At 53.7% G+C, this 22,503-nt stretch overlaps 9 protein-coding genes across 9 annotated transcripts; 3 read left to right on the top strand and 6 right to left on the bottom strand.

Moving 5' to 3' along the window:
• Nucleotides 1-849: 849 nt before the first annotated feature.
• On the bottom strand, nt 850-2,133 carry yraM-2 (putative isomerase YraM; the record flags this gene model as incomplete). The annotated part of the gene is made up of 1 exon (XM_032031162.1): nt 850-2,133. The coding sequence occupies one exon, from the start codon at nt 2,131-2,133 to the stop codon at nt 850-852; it is 1,284 nt and encodes a 427-aa protein (XP_031889238.1).
• A 459-nt stretch (nt 2,134-2,592) lies between these two features.
• On the bottom strand, nt 2,593-5,170 carry CGGC5_v006421 (putative transcriptional regulatory protein; the record flags this gene model as incomplete). Its single annotated transcript, XM_032031161.1, has 6 exons — nt 2,593-2,826; nt 3,250-3,412; nt 3,474-3,864; nt 3,920-4,450; nt 4,503-5,007; nt 5,084-5,170. 6 exons carry the CDS (start codon nt 5,168-5,170, stop codon nt 2,593-2,595), a joined length of 1,911 nt encoding a protein of 636 aa, XP_031889239.1.
• A 490-nt stretch (nt 5,171-5,660) lies between these two features.
• CTP1 (Tricarboxylate transport protein) lies at nt 5,661-6,803 on the top strand (the record flags this gene model as incomplete). The annotated part of the gene is made up of 4 exons (XM_032031160.1): nt 5,661-5,834; nt 5,889-6,023; nt 6,090-6,262; nt 6,335-6,803. The coding sequence occupies 4 exons, from the start codon at nt 5,661-5,663 to the stop codon at nt 6,801-6,803; spliced, it is 951 nt and encodes a 316-aa protein (XP_031889244.1).
• Nucleotides 6,804-7,485: 682 nt separating this feature from the next.
• CGGC5_v006419 (uncharacterized protein) lies at nt 7,486-8,044 on the bottom strand (the record flags this gene model as incomplete). The annotated part of the gene is made up of 2 exons (XM_032031159.1): nt 7,486-7,885; nt 7,953-8,044. 2 exons carry the CDS (start codon nt 8,042-8,044, stop codon nt 7,486-7,488), a joined length of 492 nt encoding a protein of 163 aa, XP_031889245.1.
• A 495-nt stretch (nt 8,045-8,539) lies between these two features.
• Nucleotides 8,540-8,867, bottom strand: CGGC5_v006418 (uncharacterized protein; the record flags this gene model as incomplete). The annotated part of the gene is made up of 3 exons (XM_032031158.2): nt 8,540-8,554; nt 8,613-8,624; nt 8,667-8,867. 3 exons carry the CDS (start codon nt 8,865-8,867, stop codon nt 8,540-8,542), a joined length of 228 nt encoding a protein of 75 aa, XP_031889242.2.
• A 783-nt stretch (nt 8,868-9,650) lies between these two features.
• Nucleotides 9,651-9,955, top strand: CGGC5_v006417 (uncharacterized protein; the record flags this gene model as incomplete). The annotated part of the gene is made up of 2 exons (XM_032031157.1): nt 9,651-9,794; nt 9,857-9,955. The coding sequence occupies 2 exons, from the start codon at nt 9,651-9,653 to the stop codon at nt 9,953-9,955; spliced, it is 243 nt and encodes an 80-aa protein (XP_031889243.1).
• A 1,273-nt stretch (nt 9,956-11,228) lies between these two features.
• On the top strand, nt 11,229-13,055 carry CGGC5_v006416 (putative transporter; the record flags this gene model as incomplete). Its single annotated transcript, XM_032031155.1, has 5 exons — nt 11,229-11,466; nt 11,605-11,839; nt 11,901-11,974; nt 12,027-12,451; nt 12,507-13,055. 5 exons carry the CDS (start codon nt 11,229-11,231, stop codon nt 13,053-13,055), a joined length of 1,521 nt encoding a protein of 506 aa, XP_031889466.1.
• Nucleotides 13,056-13,849: 794 nt separating this feature from the next.
• On the bottom strand, nt 13,850-15,962 carry dotC-7 (Efflux pump dotC; the record flags this gene model as incomplete). The annotated part of the gene is made up of 3 exons (XM_032031154.2): nt 13,850-15,624; nt 15,721-15,741; nt 15,902-15,962. 3 exons carry the CDS (start codon nt 15,960-15,962, stop codon nt 13,850-13,852), a joined length of 1,857 nt encoding a protein of 618 aa, XP_031889465.2.
• A 2,587-nt stretch (nt 15,963-18,549) lies between these two features.
• On the bottom strand, nt 18,550-20,378 carry vht1 (Vitamin H transporter 1; the record flags this gene model as incomplete). The annotated part of the gene is made up of 5 exons (XM_032031153.1): nt 18,550-19,116; nt 19,166-19,757; nt 19,803-20,088; nt 20,139-20,164; nt 20,221-20,378. 5 exons carry the CDS (start codon nt 20,376-20,378, stop codon nt 18,550-18,552), a joined length of 1,629 nt encoding a protein of 542 aa, XP_031889470.1.
• Nucleotides 20,379-22,503: the final 2,125 nt, after the last annotated feature.

Raw genomic sequence — 22,503 nt, 5'->3', positions numbered from 1 at the left:
GGAGGCAGGTTCGATCTTGCATTTCGCAGCCCGTCGGGGCCGGAAATCGTTCAAAGTTGGAGCCGGGACGAAACGAGTTGCTCAGGTTTTGGAAAACCCTGCGGCAATTGGGCGAGGAGAAACAAACAAGAGGGCCAAGGTTGCAGGGCCCATAGATAACTCGGTCCTGGGGTTTCAAGGTATCTACTTTGACGAAGTCGCTGTAGCGATACCGAGCGGTATCACCGCAAAGACCGTTCACACCTCGAGCATGGCGTCTATTGAAGAGAGCTTTCAACTTGCCATTCAGTGTTGGCAAAAACGCTGGGCTGGCCTCAAGAATGACCCATACGGCAGTGGCAACGACTTTCCTTGGGATGTCTGTAGAACGTTACTAGGGGACTGGACGGAGGGACTGACGGACGAGGAGTGGTTGGCCCACTATCAACTATGGCTAAAGGGAGTTAGCTGCTGGCAGGCGCCAAAGTGCAAAAGAGGCTTATCGTTTGGAGCCTGGAAATGTCCCGAGACTGGGTTGAATGATACGGTGGGGAGGGAAGACTGCTTTTATAGGAGCTCGAGGATCTGCTGCTACAACCGGTCTCTCATGATCACAGCACGAGGCTTCATAGGTCTTGCGCCACTCGAAACCATGGTAGGGGATACAATTTCGGTGTTCTACGGGTCTTTGATACCCCTGGTTCTAAGACGAAATGGCGATGGTGAGATGTACAGTTTGGTCGGCGAGACCTACGTTCACGGCATCATGTATAGGGAGGCGGTTGAAACCAGGAACGAGAGTTGCCCCGAGCGAGAGTTTCTATTGAGCTGATTGAATTTACGCCGGTGTTGCGTTGTATATCGAATGAATCAAGAATAATACAGCACGTTGCCTTCAAATAGCCTCCGTGCCGTTCTCGTCACAACGCATCTATCAACAGTGATGCCCTCGGCATCCTGGCGTGTGTGAGCCTCTACCTCCATTATACCACTGCCGTGCTCGATGCGCAAAGTTCGACCTGCGCCGTGAATCTTAGAGAAAATGTCGTCCGTAAGCCCCTTTGTCACGACTCCGGCAATCATGTCTGATGGACTCGGTGTCCTCCTGGGCGTGGGAATTCCTTCTGTGATCACCGTGGTCTTGTGGTCTGCGATGCGATGCGCAATGGTTCCTTCCATAATCATGGCACTCGCCAAAGTGACTCCTCCTGTAAGCTGTAGACTCGGGTGTGGTTTTCCCATGCTGTACGCCTGGACTCGTATATCTGCCGTCTGCTTGAATAAGCCGCCCGAGGTCGGTGGTGGCAGATAGGCGAGCTTCGGCGTCCCCCTGACTTGGCTGGCTCGCTCGAGATTATCAGCAAGACCCATGAGAACGGCGCCTTGTCTTCTGATTGCCTCCGCAACTTCCAAAGACAGGGGTGAGTCTGGCGGCTCGATGGTGAGTTGGGCCGGGAGAGTCTGAGAGTCGACCAGCACGAAAGGGTTCGCGGAGTCTATCAACGTTGCTTCAACTACAAACGGTCCGAGAGCAGGAACCTCCTCGACAAGGATACTCTCAGTACGACGCCCACTGGGGAAGAGCTTCCCGGTCATGCTTCCCACCGGCTCGATGAAAGCAACCTTGATTTCGCTTCCAGGACCCTTCACTCCCGGAATGAGACAGTCGCCATCCTCTTCTACGTTGCCATCCTCATCAACGTACACCGTTTCCACAATGACCTTCGAGGTGTTGGTGTTGAATATTCTCACATCGACTGACCTAGCGCCTGGCAACGGTGCGACCAATCTCTCTTGAACTGCAAACGGCCCGACTCCGGAGCAGATGTTTCCGCAATTGCCGCTGAGGTCGACAGTCTCGCTGCCCACGGCAACTTGGACGAAGGTGTACTCGACGTCGACGCCTGGTCTGTCCGATGGGGCGACGACTGCAACTTTGGAAGTGACGCTGGTCCCGCCGCCTACACCGTCGATCTGGCGAGCGTCGTTGTTCTTGGAACCCATGGCTGCAAGCAGAGGCGTGGCCCAGTCATCTAATGAGGGCGGCAGATGTGAGCGGTGGATGAAGAGCCCCTTTGACGTCCCGGCTCGCATCAGGACCGCCGGGAGCGAGTGCCTGACTCGGCGTTTCGACATTGCTGGCGTTACTGCCATGATTGCGATGGGGAATGGTGTCGGATTATGATGCGATAGCTGGTGAATGTATCTTCGTATTACGGTATGTTTTTGTAAGAATTTTGATTGTAAAAGCATTTGGAAATAATCTTCAAAGGCCTGAGACCTAGGTTGAGGATCTTAAGGGCGTTGAGGTGAAAGCACTAGGGGCCTTAAGGGCTCAACGAGACGGACAGAGTTCATAAATGGTTGATGGCATCGCCATCAGCGGGTGATACATGACGACAGTCGTATGCGTTCTATTACAGACTGTGTATATCGTCAGGTGTGCATGGGCGCCAAACCCGCGGGAGTCATGTTCACCCGCGGGATTGATCTTGCCACTTCCGCCCGGGCTCTCGGAACCACGACGGACAGGGGCCCGACGCCGCATCGGACGGGGGACGGGGGCTAGTAGCACGGCTGAATACTTGATGTGATGATGTGACATATTATTCATCAGAAAAAGCTATCAAGAGCGGATCCATTGAATCCAAAGAGCAAGTCATCGAATGATGCAGCGCCGGCATCCGCCTCTGGTAGCCCCTGAATCCACGAGTGGTTGACGATGCCACTTCCCGAGTCGCCGCCGGGCTGCTGAGTACTCATAGCTTGAGGCATCATCTGGAGTTGCGTCTCCGCTTGTCCCGTTTCCGTCGCCAATGAGTTGATATCTTGTCCGCGGACGAAGCTCTGTATGATACCATCAATGTCAGACCAGCCCATTGATGGAGATCCGTCCTCTAACAACGGTGGATGTGGTCTTTGGTGCTCCCCACGACCACATCCCCCAAGACGGCTCGTTGGTCTTCTCCCGGGACGACTCCGCGCACTCTCCGGGCTGGCGTTCGCCGTGTTGGAAACTTGGCTATTGCTAATTTGGATATTGCCATTATCGTGAGAAAGGCCAACGCCCAATCTTGTCATTAGACCTTCAACTATTGCTTTAGCCCTTCTGACAGCCCAATTTGTTTCTTGGTTCTCTCTGAAGACGGCCATACACGTCTCCAAGCACTCGCGAGCTCCCGACTCAGTGCTACGCTTTGCCGCAATGCGAACATGAATGGTTGCTGCCACGTACGTAGCATACGATATCAGATAAGGTGCATGCCGTACCGAGAATACCTTGTCGTACACTCGGAGCACGCCTACTATGCTATCGGCGGCCGAGGCACATGTAATAAACGAGTTTATTGATAGGGAGCGAGACGTATTGTAAAGATGACCGTCAGCAACAAAAGGACGGTGCAAGAGGATCGTGAGGACATGGTACATTGCACTTGTGGATTATTAGACTGCAAATCATTTAATTCGGGTGTCGGTGAGACGAATTGACTTACTGTAGGCTGAGCACATGCGGTGGAGGAACCCTGGTGTTGCTCTTGGGGTCGAATATTAGGTGGGCTGGCAGGTCAACTTTCCACGCTGCGAGCTTCGAGCTGAGAGTCTCAAGCATGGTAGATAGTTCTTGGGGGCTTTTGTCAAAAGCCCGCTCTGTGTAGATGCAACTCAAAATGTCGCTCATGACAACTGACAGCCTACACAGATGGGTGAAAGTCGATACACTGTAGGCAGGCGAACCAGGATAGCTGTGGTTCTGAGCTGAGTAGGCGAAGGGCGCCCAATTCTCGAACTCTTCGAAGGTGTCGAGAAACTTGATGGGAACTAGAGTGTCAGACTCTTTCAACGAAGCAGGGCGACCTTGATAGAGGCTTTGGATCTTGTCGACAACTGAGGGAACGAATTAATTGCCAAACCATGCATACCAAGAATAACAGTATCATACCAAAAGCTCCCCAGAAGACCCTACGCCGTATTTCGAGATCCTCATCAGAGAATTTCCGTGTGATACCAAGACCCGGCGCATCTACATGCATACCCAAGTCGATGATCATGCGAAACGCTAGCCCTGCGTATAACCAAGCAGCGCTTCTCTCATCACCGAGTGCAAACAGCGAGTTTGTCATAACCAGCAACGCTTGAATTGTGGTTATGTCACTACTGTCCAGCGCATCGCCGAGTAATTTGCGGACGCGCTCACGGAATGCCCAGCCGGCCGTCCGCACATCGTTGGGATCCCTTCGGACCTCTCGACGAGGGCTGAACTTGGACGCACCAAAGTAGATGGCATTCAGCAGTATCTTCGAGAAGTAAGGCCCGCCACACGCCATGTCTCTCATGAAAGCCGGACGGTACGTCAGTAGGAACGAATGATGCTGACGGTTCCAATGCAGAGAGAGCAGATGCATCCCTAACTCGGGATCTACACCGTCAAAGTCTAGCGTACCAGCGCGGTATTTGAAGTCCTCGAGTTGACCTAACGTCAAGTCAACACCAAATGATCACCCTCAGGAGTATCATCAACCCACGTTGTTTGGCTGCCTCGGCGACTAGTCCTTTTTCTATCCATTCGTCCGGCATCCGCGGTCGCAAGTCCGCGACAGACGTCCTCTCCTGCAGGCTTTCCTCAAAAAGGGCACTGGTACGGCCATGGTAACTCGAAACACCGTTGGCAGAGACCACAATACGTGACACACCCGCTCGATGGGAGGGAGTCTGGTCTACCCGTGTTTCCTCCCGCTGGGTTTGCTGACCTCGACCCGGCAGGCTTGCTGGAGCTTCCACATTGCCAGGTACATGTGATGGCGTATCTTGACGGGTCTCGCCGCCGCTGTCATCTTGGCGTTCTGGCCCCGATGGAGGATGGGACCATTGCCGGGAATCCCTCGGTGTAGTCCGACGCTCGGTCTGACGACGAGTCGAAGTCGAGGTAGGAGGCGGGTTGTTGGGAGGGGCAGACAAGGGTTCGTAGACACAATCCTTGCCGTAAGTCTTACAATTGGCGCATGTGGGCTGCTCGTTATTGCACTTGATCTGAACGGAACATGTTAGCCATGGGAACGACAATCATAGCGGAGAAGTGCTGGGTGAGACTCCGCGGGTGACGAACCTTGCGACGTCGACAGAATGTGCAGGCCTCTACGGCCCGCCTACGAGGACGGCCCGAGACTGTGATATTGTCCCCGAGCGGTGCCATTAAAAAACGACTGAAATTGGAGAAAGGAATGAGATGAAAATGACAGCTCCCGTGGGTGAAAGATAGATTGGCGGATGGCAATTGACCTCGGCACTGTGAGGGAAACGGAAAGATTGCCTCCCGCACGGGTAGCGATAGACGGGAGCGTCGTTCCCGTCCATCCCGCGGAAGCGGCAAGGTTCGTGATTGGTCAGACTACCCACCCGAGCCCCTAACCCTGTACGTTCGACCGCGGGAATCTAGGATGAAGACAGACCGTGCATGCCCAGGTAACCGCAAGCCAATTTTCCAAACATTGGAAGTGATGTGAATCGTGGTTTCCATTGGGAATGTCATCTTTTCAAAGTTGACAAACCAGCCCCTTCAATTCATTCTCGTCGACTAGACGTGAGTCCCCTATATCTTTTCCGGTGGCGTCACGCAGAATACCTTGCCCGTTTCTTATAATTGAGGAATTCAAGATATGAAGCCAGAAGGTGTATGACCAATCATGACGGCACTAACAACGCCTCAATCGCCGGGCATGGGGGTGTCAACATCGAACAATACTTCTGTTAAGCAACCGGCCCTCAATGCTCCCAGCGCTGGCAAGAAGCACAAGATTTCACCAGGTGTTTCTCTTATGTCTGGCGGTATTGCTGGAGGTGTTGAAGCGGCCACGACTGTAAGTAGCTCCATTTCTGAGCCTCTGGGGAAACAATTCTGATGACGAAGGAAGTATCCGTTCGAGTTCGCAAAAACAAGAGCTCAACTTTACGCGACAAAGTCTAAAAACCCTTTCGCGGTCATTACTCAAGTCGCCAAGCAAGACGGTTTGAGAGCTATCTATACTGGATGCTCGACCTTGATTATTGTACGAATGGCTCTTCCATAAATCTCAGATAACTTTCGTTGACCACCTTCGCTAATCACCTCATAGGGCACAACCTTTAAAGCTGGGGTTCGGTTCCTATCTTTTGACTCCATCCGCAATGCGCTGATGGACGAGAAGGGAAAGTTGACGCCGGCGAGGGGCATCTTGGCTGGCATGATCGCAGGATGCGTTGAAAGCGTCGTTGCAGTGACCCCCACAGAGCGTGTCAAAACTGCGCTGTGAGTGATATTTGAGTTTGAACACCATGAGAAAAATGCCGAAACGCGACTGCTAACCGCAAGCTTTTGAAGAATTGACGATGCTAAATCATCCACAAGAAAGTACTCCGGCGGAACGCACGCTCTATTCTCTATGCTGCGCCAGCATGGCATCAGTGAAGTTTACCGCGGTTTGTTGTCAACGACAATGAAACAATCAGCGACTTCGGCAGTGCGAATGGGATCTTACAATATTTTGAGAGAGTTTACAAAACAGAGCAATTTGCCGAACAATAGTCTGGTGACTTTCGGTTCTGGCGCTATTGCAGGGACAATCACGGTGTATGCAACCCAACCGTTTGACACAATCAAGACCATGTCGCAGTCTGCCAAGGGGGCTAGTACAACCGAGGCATTCAGGTTGGTGCTGGCGGAAAGAGGTGTTCGAGGTTTTTGGAGCGGAAGCACAATGAGACTTGGACGTCTGGTTTTGAGTGGAGGAATCGTGTTCACCGTGTATGAAAAGGTTGCCAGTCTTTTGCAGCCATACCCATCAAGCTAGCTGCATACTCGACTGCAAATATCAAGTTCTTAGTACTTCATCTCAGTGCCATATCTCACTCTTGTCTTGTCTTCTTGGGTCCACGTTACAGTGATTGTATTCTTTTGTATCAGCAATGGCGGAAAAGGTGAAAGCCGGTTGAAGGTCTAACGCCCAGTAATAACATATCATTTGGGTTCTTCCAGCGTCTCTCAAGGCAATTGCCACACTGGACTACGGCATCCGGAAGAGGGCCTCAAGGGACTAATCAGATCGTTCCGGCATCTGGCTGCCGAGATCTATAGCAGCATCAACGTCGACACCGTGCATGATGACTGCAGGGGTGGGACATTGTCACTTTCGTTCTCGCATGAATCTCGCGGATGGGGCGACCGATGTTAATGGCGGCCGCTGGGCCTCTAACGAAGACGATTTTAAACCGGTATCAGCCTCAAGCATAATACATTGTAAGAACACAACAGCACTATCTATTGACATGTACGACTGCTGTAAAATTTCAAGTCCATCAGTGGCTGTCTCAGCTGAAGCGGGCAGATATTTCTCAACGGCCATGACAAAGTATCATTGTGTCCTTAACGACTTATTCCCAGCGCTACAATGCCCCAACACTTCCGTCTCACCCCGAGCTGTATCTCGATTAAGGTACAATAGGAACACTCTTCTCGTACACAAGACAAGCCCTCTAGATGCAAAAGACTGGGTAGCAGAGAGCACAATGGTCTCCGCACTGGGCGACAATAACGCAGATGTTGTGAACGCAGGTGCCCTGGCGGGCCTCTAAGGTGCCCTCAACCTCGGTGTTGTTGACCGCATAGGGGCCGGTCTGTAGCTTCATCTGCGCGTAGTCGAGGGCTTCGCCCGAAAGAGTTCCGACGTGGCTCGTCGTCGGGTGGTGGATGAGGATGTGCTGACCATCGACCACTTCAGCGCGGATCTCTCTGTGGAACCGCTTGTTGAGGGCAGCGAGGTCGTCAAGGCTGAAGACGACGTCAACCTCGGCATTAGTCTTGATGAAAGACGGGTTGAAGCTTGTCAGCTTGAAAGCCTCGTCTAGGAGGTCGGCGTCGTTGCGGCGATTGAGACTGGGTGATAGTGTCAGTTTGACAAGTGGCCTGGAGATACGGCGCCCGGAAAAGGGAAAACTCAAACCTCGATGTTGTCTCGGTTGCCATCTCTGCGGGAATCGCGATGGCAAGGTTGGCAAAAGCTGCCGCGGCAGTGGAAACGACAGAGAGCTTCATGTTGGCGTAGGGGGGTGGATGCAGGTGCTTCTAATGAGATTGGTGATGAGGTCTGAGAAGTCATGGACACCAAGTCTTTTGGTGACTCCTTTATACTTTTCGAGGCCATCTTGGAGTGTCTTCGAGTTCAACGAGAGATCCCTCCGTAGCCGACATCGGTGGTTAACAGTGGACAGGTCAAGCGGCGCAGACGGCGCAGTCAACAATGAAGGAATGCTAAGGAAATGCAATGTTAGTGGCACAAGAGCGAAATTGGAAAAGAGGCAGGGTTTGGTGTTAATGGCCCGCTTCTGAGGGATGCGACGACTCGACGAGAATGTCCAACCACGAAAGATCAAGGACTTGTGACGACGGAAATTTCTTGGCTACATGATATATGGACTTATTGCTATCAGATGATATTTATTTGGGGGTACGCCTTGGATGGCTGGACGCCAGCGCCTTCCCGTATTCTGTCCCGATCACCTCCAGCAACCTGCAATCCACCTGGTGTGTCTATTGGACGCCGCGCTTTTGCGGATAATCAGCAAAGTATAGCAATACGATAGGTCTAAGTAGGATCTCTCACATGGTCGTGACACTAGTTCAGGAACCACCAAAAAGCGCCCGTCAGCGCCGGCACGACAATGATGATGCAAGTCGCCACAAGGACTTTGGTGTCGTAGTCATTCCCGCGGGTCTGCGCCTGTTCCGAGCCCCAGGCGCCTTCCGCGTCCACGTCCTCGCTCAAGGAATCCGTGGAGCCCAGAAGAGTGTCAGTCTCGGCGGTATTGTCGGCCGGGGCGGAGAGCCGAGATGAGGACTTGGAAGGATATGAATGCATGCTGCTAAGCGTATCTCGCTATGGAGAATGTAAATCCGGTTTAATTATCGTAGGCTATGGCATGTACCTCGCCAACAGTTCGTGTTGCCGTAATAAATATTAAAGGAAAAGACCTGAAACAGCTGATGACCATTGAATGAAGTGCTTAAATACCTTGTGGAAGTGTTGGTTGTTGGAAGTTAGTTTAGTATACCCCCACAATGACCCTGCGCTATGCCATCTTATCAGATTGATTTGGATACTTGGCAAAGGCTTTCTTGCCGATTAGTGACTAAATGTCATGTAAGTCATCCTTGGCGGGCGACGCGGTCCACCTGTTGGCGTTGGAACAGTCCAACAGACCTTGTCGTGGGTCGAGTCTCCGATCCGGATGGGACTCTTTTCTGCCTTGGCTCTTGGCTAGCTTTAGGCTACAGCAGTCTGAGTGAACCCGATGTTGAGGGCCTTGTTTTGTTCCCGCGCCAATGAGAAGAGCCTCACATGATCATAGAAGTTCCGTGTTTCTTTGATTCGTTGTATTCTCATGCCAACAATACGTGCCTCCTTGGGGCATCATTAACTGAGTCGTATTGTTTGACCATGCCAGCGATGTCGGCGGAGGATTCAGAATGTCGTCAACATGGTCAGTCAGAGGGCCTCGAAAGCGCTCGAGGGACCAACGCCGAAGGGCCCCATTGCACGAGCATAAAAGGGTCGATAGTGCTCGCCGTTTTGTATGCAAATCCATCTTAACAACAGCACAGTAAGCGACTTCTCTTCCAAGCACACTCTTCTCTTTTCACCATGCGCTTCTTCACCATTGCCTCCCTGGCTGCCGCCTTGAGTGTGGCCGGCAACACATTCGCCAGCCCCATCGCTGCCCCGGACAACCACGTTGTGAAAAAACCTGCCAACGTTGACAAGAGAGCAGACCCGTGGTATGGACCTGTGCGTATGCCCCTTTTCCCGCCCGTACCCGCTTGTGATCTCGTATCTGACCAGGCTCCCAGTGCATCTACGCCTGTGAGGAGACCCAGAAGAATACTCCGGGCTTGCCGACTATCTGGCTCGAGTACTGCTTCATGCACTGCGCCGAGTTGTACCTCTAAGGCTTGCTTGGGAAGCAGAGGCTGCTGAAGGGGCTGAGAGATCATGGCAGCAGCCAAATACCGTCAATACGCCCTTGACAAGGACATAACTGCCGAGTTTTCGGTTGTCGTTTGCTATCAAGAGCTCATCCTCCACAGGCCTCAGAAGTATTTGTCACTTTCCAGAATTAGATCACATAAATATAATCTGGTTCATAGCGGGAAGTGAAGAATTTCCTCCAAACATAGCGACTTTCTAAGATAGAACTGTGATTTGGACTTGAAGACGATGTGAATAGTTTGAGAAGCGATGACTAATTGAAGACCCTGCCTTTAAGCAGCTGTATGCATTTTGCCCCTAGGCCTAACAGTCCCAGACATTGCGAACGCTGAAGCATCTCCAGTGAAAATACGGGAGCGAAAGCTTGCTGAGTCCGCCGCTGCCATTTTCATTCCTGCCTAGACCGTAATTCCTACCCGCACTATTTCATTCAAGCGCTCTCTGCAACTGTTAGTTCTCTAATTCGTTTGCTGTTGCGTGGACTAGTTGCCGGATTGCTGAAAGGCTTTTGAGGGCACAGACGCATGTAAATTAGTACTTTAGTATGGATTTCGACTCGTACCTTATCGGGGAAACGGATCTTGCTTCTTTGCTTTGACGTTGCGCAGCTGCGCGTCAGCAATTTGCCCCAAATGAGCATATCTATCCAATAATCAAATATATCCATGGGTCTTTCCTCTAAACGACACTGCTGCGCTGTTATCTAGTATACTAAGGTATCCTTCACTCAACTTACTTACTCTGCTTGCGTACCTGATGCCTCCTTGGCAGCGGGTGCTCTAGACGCACCGGGACGATAGAGTGGCACTGCTAGTTTATTTCTACCCGTCTCTTGCCAACCATTGCACCAAGCGTTTCCGGTATCGCGAAGGAATGAGGGGTCGCGGATAACCCCGGTCTCTCCCTCCCGCGGGAACGCAACAAACCCGCTGTGGAGATCCCGTCTCACTCACCAGCACATCCGAGCAGCATCCCAGGTTCGCCAGCTTTGTTGGCAATGCTAGGTAATCCAAACGCGGGGTTGGTCTGGAGTCCCCAGATGCCAAGATCCAAGACATCTTGGTTAACACTGAAAGGGCAAGGCTATGTGGAGTTCAGATTGCTTTGCTTTGGCGCAAGTTGCACAGATATAAGAGTGAGACCCTTATCATGGGGGGGGGAGTTGTGAGGTGTTGGGAAGACACAGCTCTTTAGTGTCACTGACAACTTTTTTCCATCACTCCCAGATTTCTCATGGTCATGGCTTCCAATGGAGGGCTCAACGATAGTGGCACCGGCAAAGATGTCGTCAGATGTGATGAGATTGAACGCTCGTCTGCTGACAAGTCGGAGCCGAATCGGCAGTTCTCTCCAGAAGAGATCCAGGGTCGATTCGACCTCCTTCGCGACTTGAGCAACGCCGAGATGGAGCAGTTGAACAAGAGCGTGGTGAAGAAAGTTGACTGGCGCATGATGCCGACCATCACATTGAGTAAGGCGTTTTGATCAGCCTCATATCTGAATCCGTTTACTAATGAAACCTCTCTAGTGTTTCTCATGAGGCAAGTATAATGATCCGATATCGACATTCGAGAGCGAACAACTATGCTTTGAAGACCGACTAACACAGACTCTAGTTACCTCGACAGGATCAACGTCTCTAATGCGAGATTGGCCGGAATGCAGGAAGATCTGCATATGTCAGATACCATGTGGAATTTGGGGATTTCTACCTTCTACATCGGCTATCTCATTGGCCAATTGCCAGGCAACTTGTGGCTGGCCAAGTCCAATCCCAGATGGTTTCTCCCCTCAATCATGCTCTTGTGGGGATCAGCAACGATCTGCACACCAGCTCTGAAGAAGTGAGCCAATCCCTGGAGATCAACATCATTGCAGTTGAACATATGCTGACTCTCTGAACAGCGGCGCAAGTTTCGCTGCCCTTCGCTTCCTCACAGGGTTGTGCGAGGCCCCTTTTTTCCCAGGAATTACACTTCGTAAGTGATCCCTGTCAGGGCCGAGGAATCTGAAGGAAGTTGACATCGGTAGTGACGTCGTCTTGGTACAACAAGCACGAGAGCCCCATGCGCATGGCCGTCTGGCATGCGGGAAACACCATCTCCAACATCATCTCAGGCTTTCTCGCAGCAGGAATTCTCACCACAATGGACGGAGTCAAAAATCTCCACTCGTGGCAGTGGTTCTTTCTCATCGAGGGAATCGCGACATTCGTCATCGGCTTGTCAGCTTTCTTTCTTCTGCCCGACTGGCCGCAAAACACCCGCTTCCTCACGCCCGCTGAGCGAGAGATGGCACAATATCGGATTTTGTGCTCCAACGGCGGCCAAGAAGAGACCGTAGGCGGAACTTGGGATGGCCTGAAAGATGCGGTCAGGGATCCGTTTACTTGGATCTTCTGCCTGATGCACTTTGCTCTCGTCACAGCACAGTCTTTCAAGGACTTCTTCCCATCCGTAAGTCTTGCACACTCACTTTGATGAACAACGAACACTTACATGAAGGATGCAGATTGTAAAAACCTTCGACTTTGGCGAGTTGACAACATACCTCATCCAAGCACCTCCCTACGCGTTCTCCTTCATATTCGCCTGCGTTTGCGCCTGGTCCTCGGGTCGTAACCAAGAGTCTTTCTGGCACGTCGTACTGCCAATCATCGGCAGCGCTGTCGGCATCTCTGTCCTCATATCGACGATGAACATTGGCGCCCGCTACTTTGGCCTGTTCCTGCTTATATCCGGTACTTACAACGGCCTCAACCTGCAACTTTCGTGGGAGACGTCCGTCGTACCCGCTCCGAGAAGCAAGAAGGCCGCGCTGATTGCCATTGCAAACTGCATCAGCCAGACGAGCCACTGGTTCAGCCCGTACTTTTGGCCGCGCTCGCAGGAGCCTTTTTACCGCCTCGGGGGTGGCTTAGTGCTGGTCGGCTGTCTCTTAGTCGTCACCTCGGCCGGGCTGGCAAAGTGGCGCGCGATCAAGCTGAACAAGAAGCTGGACGAGGCCGAGGGGTATTCTGAGCATTCTGGGGTCGAGAGAGGTTGGCGATATGTTTACTGAGCCATAGTGTTAGGAGAGGGTGGGATGATGCAACGATGCAACAATTGCATTTGTATCAAAATCCCCACGGGACTAGAGAAACAGCCAACAGAGAAGAGAGGTTCGGTCATAGTAACACTAAATAGATAGATGTGAACGTGTCAAGTAATTCATTCCATTAGTATCGATCACGAGAGAGTGCACAGAAAGCCGTCTGTGTTGCGAGCGTGTATTCCTAAAGCGGCGGCGACTTACTCGTGGGGTTAATAATAAGTATGACCCCAACGTCTCTATACAGCGATATACAGCGAGGCGAATAGAAGAGGCGAAGAAGATGTAAATGTCAGAATCTAACAGGAGAGAGAGAATCAAATAAACCAAGATTTAGTGGACAAATTGGCAAAAATGCAAAAAGAAACTCCTCGACGGGGAATTGAACCCCGGTCCCCGGCGAATCGTGTTAATGACAAGCCGATATCCTCACCACTAGACTATCGAGGATTTGCTGAAATGACGCGCAAAACACACTCATGAACCCTAGCGCAAACACAACCGCCAACCTTCGCCATGTCTTCTCGAATTGCCGTCGCAATTCTTTTTTATTTTATTTAATTATGGAGGGTTGATCAATTTCTTGCTCCTCAGTAGTGAAAATCCGTTCTAACTCAGCGTTTTTAGATGTTCAACCACTCTATTCGCAATTATGGGGCTTCGGTTGGCGCCTTCTTGGTCATCTATGTTCGTCCATTATCATGTACAATCTCGGGAAATATCAACAATTCGCAGTCTAGTCGCAAAATAAGGCCGGTTTTTGTTCAAGCTTCTTCTTCATCCCTTGGTTTCTCTCGCGCACCTTCAATCACCTTGGCTTCCTCCACCTCCAGCCCGGTCTTGGTCTCCGTGTGAGTCTGCCGCAGCTCAATCTGCCTGATAAAAAACGTCGAGATGAACCCGACGCCCGACGCGACGCAGAAGAAGATCCACATCTTGCTGATGCTGTCCGTCACGGCCGTCCTCACGACATCCTGCTGCGCCCCCGAGAGCGTCTCAAACAACCCGTGCGCAGCAATCGTCGACCCGCTGCCGATCTTGGCCGCCACGTCCTCCGGGATGCCCGCGCCGACGAGCGACGCCGCGTGCCGGCCCATGACGCCCTGGAAGATGACCTGGCCGACGACGACGCCGATGCCGAGCGCGATGTGCCGCACGAACGCGAACGTCGCGGTCCCGACGGCGAGGTCCTGCTGCCGCACGAGCGCTTGCAGGGCGATCAGCAACGCCTGCAGGTTCGGCGCGATGCCGAGCGCGGCGACGATCTGGAAGAGCACGAGCTTCGGCCAGTCGCGCCGCGAGGGGAAGGTGATGAAGAGCCCGAAGGAGAGCGTCGTGAGCGCCATCGCCACGCGGATGATCTCGTTGTACCGGCCCGTCTTCTTGATCGTGACGCCCACGGCGATGGTGCAGAATGCGAGCGGGAGTGCCGTGGCGAGAAGCCATACGCCGGACTGTATCGGGCTGGCCCCGAGGACGGTCTGGAAGTACAGCGGGAGGAAGAACGCTATCGCTGCGAAGCCGACGCCGTGGCAGAAGCAGGCGACATAGCAGAACACGACTGAGACTTCGCTGAAGAGCGACCGCGGCATTAGGGGGTACTTTGCCAGGAACTTCTCCACCAGCGCAAAGACGCCGAAGCCAACGCAGCCGAAGACGATGAGACAGACGACCGTCGGGCTGCCCCAGGGGTTCCTCAGCCCGCCGCACTGCAGCCCCAGCAGGAGCATCAACGTCGCTCCCGTGAAAGTGATGGATCCGAGCCAGTCAATGGCCATCAGCCCCTTCATGAGCGGCGTCTTGGGCGTGTGGATCTTGAGGAAGAAGACGAGGATGAGCAGCGAGACGCCCGAGATGGGGAGGTTTATCCAGAAACACCACGTCCACGAGATGTTCTCCGTCAGCCCGCCCCCGATCAGCGGCCCAATCCCGCTCGCGAGACCCCAGACGGCGCCGATCATGCCGAAGTACGCCCCGCGCTCCCGCGGGCTGAAGAGGTCGCCGATGGTGATGTTCACCAGCGCCATCAGCCCCCCGCCGCCGAGCCCCTGCACCGCGCGGCCGGCGACGAGCATCGTCAGCGTCCCCGCGAGCGCGCCCACCAGGCTTCCGACCATGAAGACGACGTTGGCGATGATGAGGATCGGCTTGCGCCCGAAGATGTCGCTGACCTTGCCCCAGAAGGGGACGGAGGCGGCGTTGGCGAGGAGGTAGGCGGCGCCGATCCACGCGAAGCCCGAGTCGGAGGCGCCGACGGCGCTGGATATTGTTGGCAGGGCGGTCGTGATGATGACGGCGTCGAGGGCGGCGAGAAACACGGCCATGCAGAGCGCTAGCATGAGGATCGTCGTCTGGGCCTTGCTGCGCGCCGGCGCCGGCTTGGTTACGGTGGCTTCGTCGGCGGTGGTGATGCTGCCTTCTTCGCCGTGGTCGTCGGTGCTGCTCCCCCTCTTCTGCTGTCCGATGTTTCCTTCCTCCTCTTCTCCATCTCGGCTTCGAGGAAGCGGTCTATCGTCTGAGGGGGGGTTGTCGACTTCGCCTGCCATGGTGAGCAACGAGAGATCTTGTCGAGTTGGGAGCACGGCATGCTGTCCCTTCTCTGAGCAACCACGCGGGACAGGACTCATATACTTACTACCTTGGCCGTACCTCTCCCCTCCCCGTCCTCCCTTTGGAAGAATTACCAAGAATAGGAAGGCAACACATCACACAGCGGCCGCCGTTAACCATGGGTCTTTTTGCAAGGGGTGGGTATCAACGAGCTGCGGCGCAGAAGTAAGGCACAGCTCGACATCCACAATACAGCCTAAAGGTACATCCAAACTTGTCCAAGTCGACATCGCCTCTTCTCGGGACCGTCTCCGATGAAGAGATCATCTTGACCCCAGCACCCTCATACTCGCGGACGTTTCTCTCTCTTCGGTACGACCCCGCCAGAACGATGCTGCCAATTCGTAGTGATAGTAATCAGTCGCAGGGGGGTGTGTTGTTGGAGGTCATCTCTCTCGGCCTCTGGCATGTGGCAGATGTGGCTGCACCGCGTGTCGTGTCTACGGTTCACGGCGCATATGCGGGAGGAGGAGCCACATTTTTCGCCCCTTCTTGGCCGAGCTGTGCCGCATGCACCGCAGATTTCGGGGGAGAGGGGAGGCTCACGGGATCCGGGGGTTGTGGTTGGTCGGTGTACGAGCGCAACACGACCCCGGGACGGCCCTCTCTTCCCTGCCCTGCTGCCCCCCAGTCCCCACGCCTCTCCGTTGCGTCTGCTTTGGGGGCGGGTCAATTAGTCGGCCATCCTTGTTATCGACGACATGGGTTTCCCAATCCTGGACGGGATGTCTAAGTGGACGACGACGACCGGGATGTAGAGACTCGGATTGTGCTGCCGAAAACCAGCCAACAGGGAGTGAGTGGGTGATGCAAGCAAGGAGGTTGACGAATGTGCACACCGGTACGGGGGAGAATGCTCATTAGTGACAAAGGGACTTTCGTATTGAATGGAACCCAGAGACAGAATTGGAAAGATGTTCCTGCCAATCGGGCCCGAGACTGGCGCACGCCGTTTTCGTGGGCTGATAGGACCCCTGTTCCAACGCCGTTTAAAAAAAAGATCCAACGTCAGCTCCGAGCCAACGGCATGAGCAAATCGCTTGGCAGCTAAGTAAGCGGAAGGAAGGGAGGGAGAGAAGAAAAGGCTGAGCTACGCCTCTCTGAAAACTTCCATCATACGGTCTCACACCCTGACGCAACGTTGGACGAGGAAGGGGAGGAGGGGGTGATATGACGCCCACTCCGATCGCGTCACAGGAGCACAGCGCAAGTGAGTAAGCAAGCTGCAAGGAACGGCGATAGAAGAGACGCCAGTAATATCTTGAGAAAGCAATGAGATGGACGAGGTGGGAGAGGAAACGGAGCACGACCTAAGTGTGGTCATTCCCAGCTTTGGAGAAGGCTGAGCTCTGCGTTTCTGATAGGCACGATCATGCGGATTGCCGACTTCAGGGCCTCAAATGAATGTCCAGTAACGAATGGCCTCGAGTTCTCTTCGCCGCAGGACGCGACGGAGGGCTGAACAGGCCGCGCCATGCGTAACGGAGGCGGTGCGATGTCGTGGGACCGCAGACAGACGCCATCATCGTTTCGAGGTTTGTGTGGTGACATGGCATTTACCCGGCGCAGTGGGCGAACCACCAAGAAGAGGCTGTTGTGGCGCACAACGCTTTTTCGTCTATTTTGTCTGCATTGAGACTTCTCGCCGTCCTTCTGGAATATTTGGTCTTGCAGCGTGGAAGAGAGAGGAGGGGGCTTGAAGGCGTTCGTGAGTTCATCTACATGGAACCTCCTCGTATTCGTGCCCTCGAGTTTCGCCTGTTGCGACGATCTAGTCGTTGACGTGCGCCATGTGGTGCTCGTGGCACTGGGTTACACGCCGCATTTCTTACTCGGGCCTAGGCGCGTGCGATCCTCGTGGTGTTTCTGTCCTACCGGCGTCAATAACAACGGGGGGAAGAGGAATGAATCAAAACGTTTCACACTTTGTTTCTCCTCTGCTGAGCACGCGCCGTGCCGCGCTGAGCTTAGTTAGCATAATAGAAGCTGACAAGGATGAAGGAAGGACAGCCATGACTTTTGGAACCCCACGTAGGCAGGATAATACCAAGAAAAGAAGTGACCAAACATATGGGTTCTGTCTCACCATTGTCTGTCCATGAATGGGCTGAATAAGACAAACAACGTTGTATATTCGTAATAAATAAAATCGAAATAATTCGCAAAGCGCGCCCACGAGGCAAGCCTGGGCGATAGCGCAGTAGCATTGTCGCCGGCATTTGCCTCGGTTCAACACGCAGTCCCAGCGATGGCGCAGCGGCACTTTCGCGGCCGAGTTGGCGAAGATCTCGAAAGACGGCGTATCTAAACACGTATGGGGTATCATCGAAAATGCAAAAACCAAAACCGGAAAACCAAATATGGAGGACATCCCCTCGTCTCCCCCTCCGTATGCTTCCCCCTCTTCCTCTTCTTTTTTTTTGTTTCCCATGAGACGGACCGAAAAGAGCGATAGCGCAGCAGCATTGTCGCCGGTCAAGAAGTTTCTTCGTCTCCAGTCCAATACGCCATTTCCCAGCGATGGCGTAGAAGCACTGTCGCCGTCGAGGATAATCCAGCCTCGTTTCCCGTCGCTTTGTTTGTATCGCCGCTGCGAAGGGGTGAACTCGCGCCCGATCCTCGGATGAAAAGCGGATCCAAACATTAGATGGGTGATGTATATAGTGTAAGTGTGCTGAGCAGAACGAGCAATAAGATGAGTCGAAATATTAAGTGTGTTGGGCAAGGTTGAACTGCCGAGAATGTATGGGCGCCTTGGTTGCTTGTCGAGTATGGTTCACGGCAGTGTGTTGAATCTAGAGGTCGTCAGGGAGCGCGGACCTCATGCGAACCTGGCGCATGCCGCTGGAAGCATCTACGCTTCCTGACGCTGGCCAAAGAGCTTACCGAGACCGCGCTCCCGAGCCTCACGCCTCGCGGCGCCGTCTTGGATCTCGCTGGAGGAGTCGGAACAGATCTTGTTTGCGGGCGGGTTGCCAAAGATCTTCAACAGGACCAACATGGCGAAGCTGCTGACGATGCTGGCGCATAGGATGCCGATCATGGCGTAGTTGCTGCGGCGGTACTGGTAGCGCCCCTTGGCGGCGTCCTCTGGCCAGCCCGTGTATAAGGCGTACGTCGTGACGATGCTTCCCAGGTTTCCAAGGCCCGACACCAGGGCGGAGGCCGCAGCGACGCCGACCTCGCCGTGGCGGCGCTGGAAGATCTCGTTCGTCCAGGTCATGCAGTTGGGGACGGTCGGGCCGAGACCGAAGCCGACCATCAGGAGGCCGCCGTAGCGAGCCCAGCCGTTGTCGAGGGCGAAGGTGACCATCAGAAGTCCGGCGATCTGAATGCACACGGCGGCTGAGAAGATGAAGGGCCTGTGGCGGTGGAAGCGGTCGGAGATTGGCATGATGAGGAGAATCGCGATCAAGTCCATCTTCTTCATGTTAGCTTATGTATAATGGACTGCGAAAGGTAATACATACGATCCAGATGGGAGCAAAGAGCAAGCTGACTTCGATGCTGGATGCTGTGGGCACGATCGAGCGGATGATGACGGATCCATAGAGCTGAGTGCCGATACCGACGCCGACGACTCCAAAGTACATCATGGTCAACGGCCAGAGACGCCAGTCGATCAGAACTCTGAAGAGATCTCCGACAGTCCACGGCCTCGGGTGGTACACCCGGCGAAGCTCAGAGTAGTGGACGATGGCGTCGTGGCCGGACAGAGCCTCTGGCGTGGGCGGGATCCACTTCAACCACTTTGAGCGCTCCCGCTTCTGGTCTGGAGGCAGAGGGCGGTCAGGGAGCCACCAGAGCAGGGAGAAGCCAAGAACAATGGCAACGAGGCCGTAGATGAGGAACATCCAGCGGAAACCGACGAGACCACCCATGCCGTCCATGAGCTGGAAGCCTGCAGAAACGAGACCGACCACAGCAGCCGAAAGTTGGGCAGCGGTGAAGTACATGCCGATTCTCTTGCCGGTGCGAGACGGCGGGTAGAACAAGGTAAGGTAGTAGGACATACCGGGCCACATGCCAGCAATGACGACGCCGAGCAGGAACCGGAGGAGCCTGATTCGTTAGTCTCTGGAGTTTGAGGGTTATCACAATACATACTTGACACTCCACGCGCTCTGAACGGCGGCGAAGCAGGTTCCGACGATGCCAGTCGCAATGACGATACGGGCCATCCATACTCTAGGGTTCAGTCTGGCCATGACCAGATTCGAGGGGCAGTCAAAGATGACATAGGCCACGTAGAACAGAGCCAGAGCGGTTGAGGTATCCTTGGCGGTAAGTCCCAGAACCGACATCAAGTCATGCCCTTGAGCCGAGTTCATCGTCTGCGCAATGCCGATGTTGGACCTGATGGCTGAGCATAGAAAGTAGAGCGACCAGAAGGCTGCGCGTGTTAGCGTGGGTGTTTCGCCAAGATTGCGCAGAGACATTTACCTGGGATGATGCGAAGGTCAAGCTTCCTGGATATTGGTTAGCGTCGTCGACGGCGAGGCAACTTGCCCTGGTGAACACCAACCTGTAGACCTTCTCGACTGTCTCGGCGTCGTACTCCTCGTGCTCCTCCTGGTTCGAAGGGCCGGCCAACGGTCCCGTGGTGGACGCCGCAGCGCTGAACTCATTGGGGGTTTTGTTGTCGTAGGCGTCGCGCGCCTCGTCATCGTACTCGTGAGCCATACTCGACTACGGAGCAATGGAAGTGCGTGCAACGAGTCTTTTCTGGCCACTTCTTTGATGCTTGATGTCGAAATGATACCAATGAGCTCGATCGCAGCGGTTTCCGAGGCGTGCTTCTGGGAAACGCAGGGGTTGCACGAGGGGCAGGACGTTCGGCGACTGGAGTGTAGAGGAGGAGTTGAGGTTGGGTGGGCGGATATCACAGGCATTTAAGATCTTTTTTGCGCCGAGACCCTTGGAGACTCACCGGCGCTGATAGTGGACACTTCCAAGACAGCTACCAGAGCTCTTTTTTTTTTTTTTTTTTCTTCAGGTGGCCCTAGGAGAGATGCACTAGCAAATCTGGGACTGGCAAGATCGAAAAAGGGAACGATTTCTCAAGCTAGAGGGGCTGTTTGGGACCGTTGGTCGGTACAACGGCCGTTCTCGCCCAACAGAATGTGCCGCTCCACTGCGGTGGGATTGAATGTACCTGAGACTTTTTTCTTGCGCGGTGGGATCGTCGGTGGACGCTTCGGCGCTGCCCACATTTCCGAGCCTCAGCAAGCTCCGGACTCGGTCACTAGGGTGAGCCCAGGTGTGACGCCGTCCGACCGGGCTAGGGAAGGTGCAAGATTGAGAGAGCCCGTTCATAGAGCCTTCAGTGTGTCCTACTAAAGTTGAATTGCATTAGCCGCCATAACTGTCATCGTGTGACTAGGTAGCGATGGTAGGAAGAGGGGCGCTGTGGTTTCGGCTTTCTTCGGCCGCGAGGATTCGAGAGTGAGTAGCCTATTGCGGAAATAGTTCACAAAATCGAGAGATCTCGAAAGGAAGCAGGTCTTAATTGCAAAGACGAAATTTTGCACCTGTGTAACCAGAAGAGAGCGCAGCCGGGTAGTGATGACATGCCGGTCTTGAAGATCAGCTCCAATGACAATTGAGCGTAAGTTGGTGGGGTAAATATCATAGGGCACGGCTTGCGCCTATCTGACGTCGCAGGCTGGAGTCGCGGTGTAGGAAACACCCCTCAATCACAGATAAGCTATTCAACCGATGATAATTCTTGCCGTTGAGTCGTCTCTTCAATTTCCGATACCAAACAATAGATGCTTGTTCATGGGAATCATAAGGCATCAACAAATCTGCCTCAGGAGCTGAAGACAGCAGTCATCTCCTTGTCCTTCTCCTCACTCCCGAACCCCACTTTCGGTCTCATATCACCGCCGCTCTCACATTCTCTCCTTGTTTACCCTTGGCTGATAATGGTGACTACCAGCTCCTCACGTCCAGTCAATCGACATCATCATGCAGTCGAGCCTACGTGGAAATATCTCAATTTTCGGTACCTTTTGACAGTCTGAGTCAAGTGGATGATATCCTAGGACTTGCAGGCTTTGCGATGCTCTGGAAGCCGTCTTGCCATCCGCCAACATCAGCAGTCTATCTCACTCCGCAGGACTTTATACTCGTTAAAAAGGATCAACTACTCGGGAGCCACACCGAAGCCTTGAGGAACAGCCTATCACGTTGGAACTAGATTAGGAATTTGGCGGGGTAGTCACCCTCCTTGATCCATCGCATCATCCCAACCCCTCAACCTAGTCATCGGTCAAGGCAAGCAAGAGGCATCCTATTCGGTCAGTCACCGATAGGGGACACAGGATTCGGGCGGCCCAAGTCTTTGGTTCGCGGCCGGTCTAGACGGCAAGGGTCTCCGCACAACGTCCACACCATGGAGAAGTCCAGGAGGGGCATAAGGCAGTGATGCCTGATTTTGGCGAGCTACGAGCTCAAGTCGAGCCCAGGAGCCTATAACGCAAGTGCGAGCTGGAGCGCCAGAGAGAATGTAAACAAACCTACGTGTAAGCGGGTTCACAACAGGTCCAATAGGCTGGTGACAGCAGTCAAGGCCCACGTGCCTGCTGTGACATATCACCTGTCCTCTGTGAGGGTGATACGAGTTCACTTCTGCACATCATTCTGCCAAGAACAACGAAGCTGCCTATGCTCGACGAGATCTCGAAATGGACACTCGCAGGCCGGTACTGACGAGGAGCTCGACCGGTCCCCAGTTTCCGGTGAGAAGCCCCTTGTCGCTTTGCAGGCCTCATCCAGGCAACTCAGCCAACATCGTTGGCCCCCA

The sequence above is a fragment of the Colletotrichum fructicola genome (genome assembly GCF_000319635.2).
Source record: "Colletotrichum fructicola Nara gc5 chromosome Unknown KSG_Nara_v1_contig03, whole genome shotgun sequence".
Classification (NCBI taxonomy): Eukaryota; Fungi; Ascomycota; class Sordariomycetes; order Glomerellales; family Glomerellaceae; genus Colletotrichum; species Colletotrichum fructicola.
This window is presented reverse-complemented; position numbering and strand designations above follow the sequence as displayed.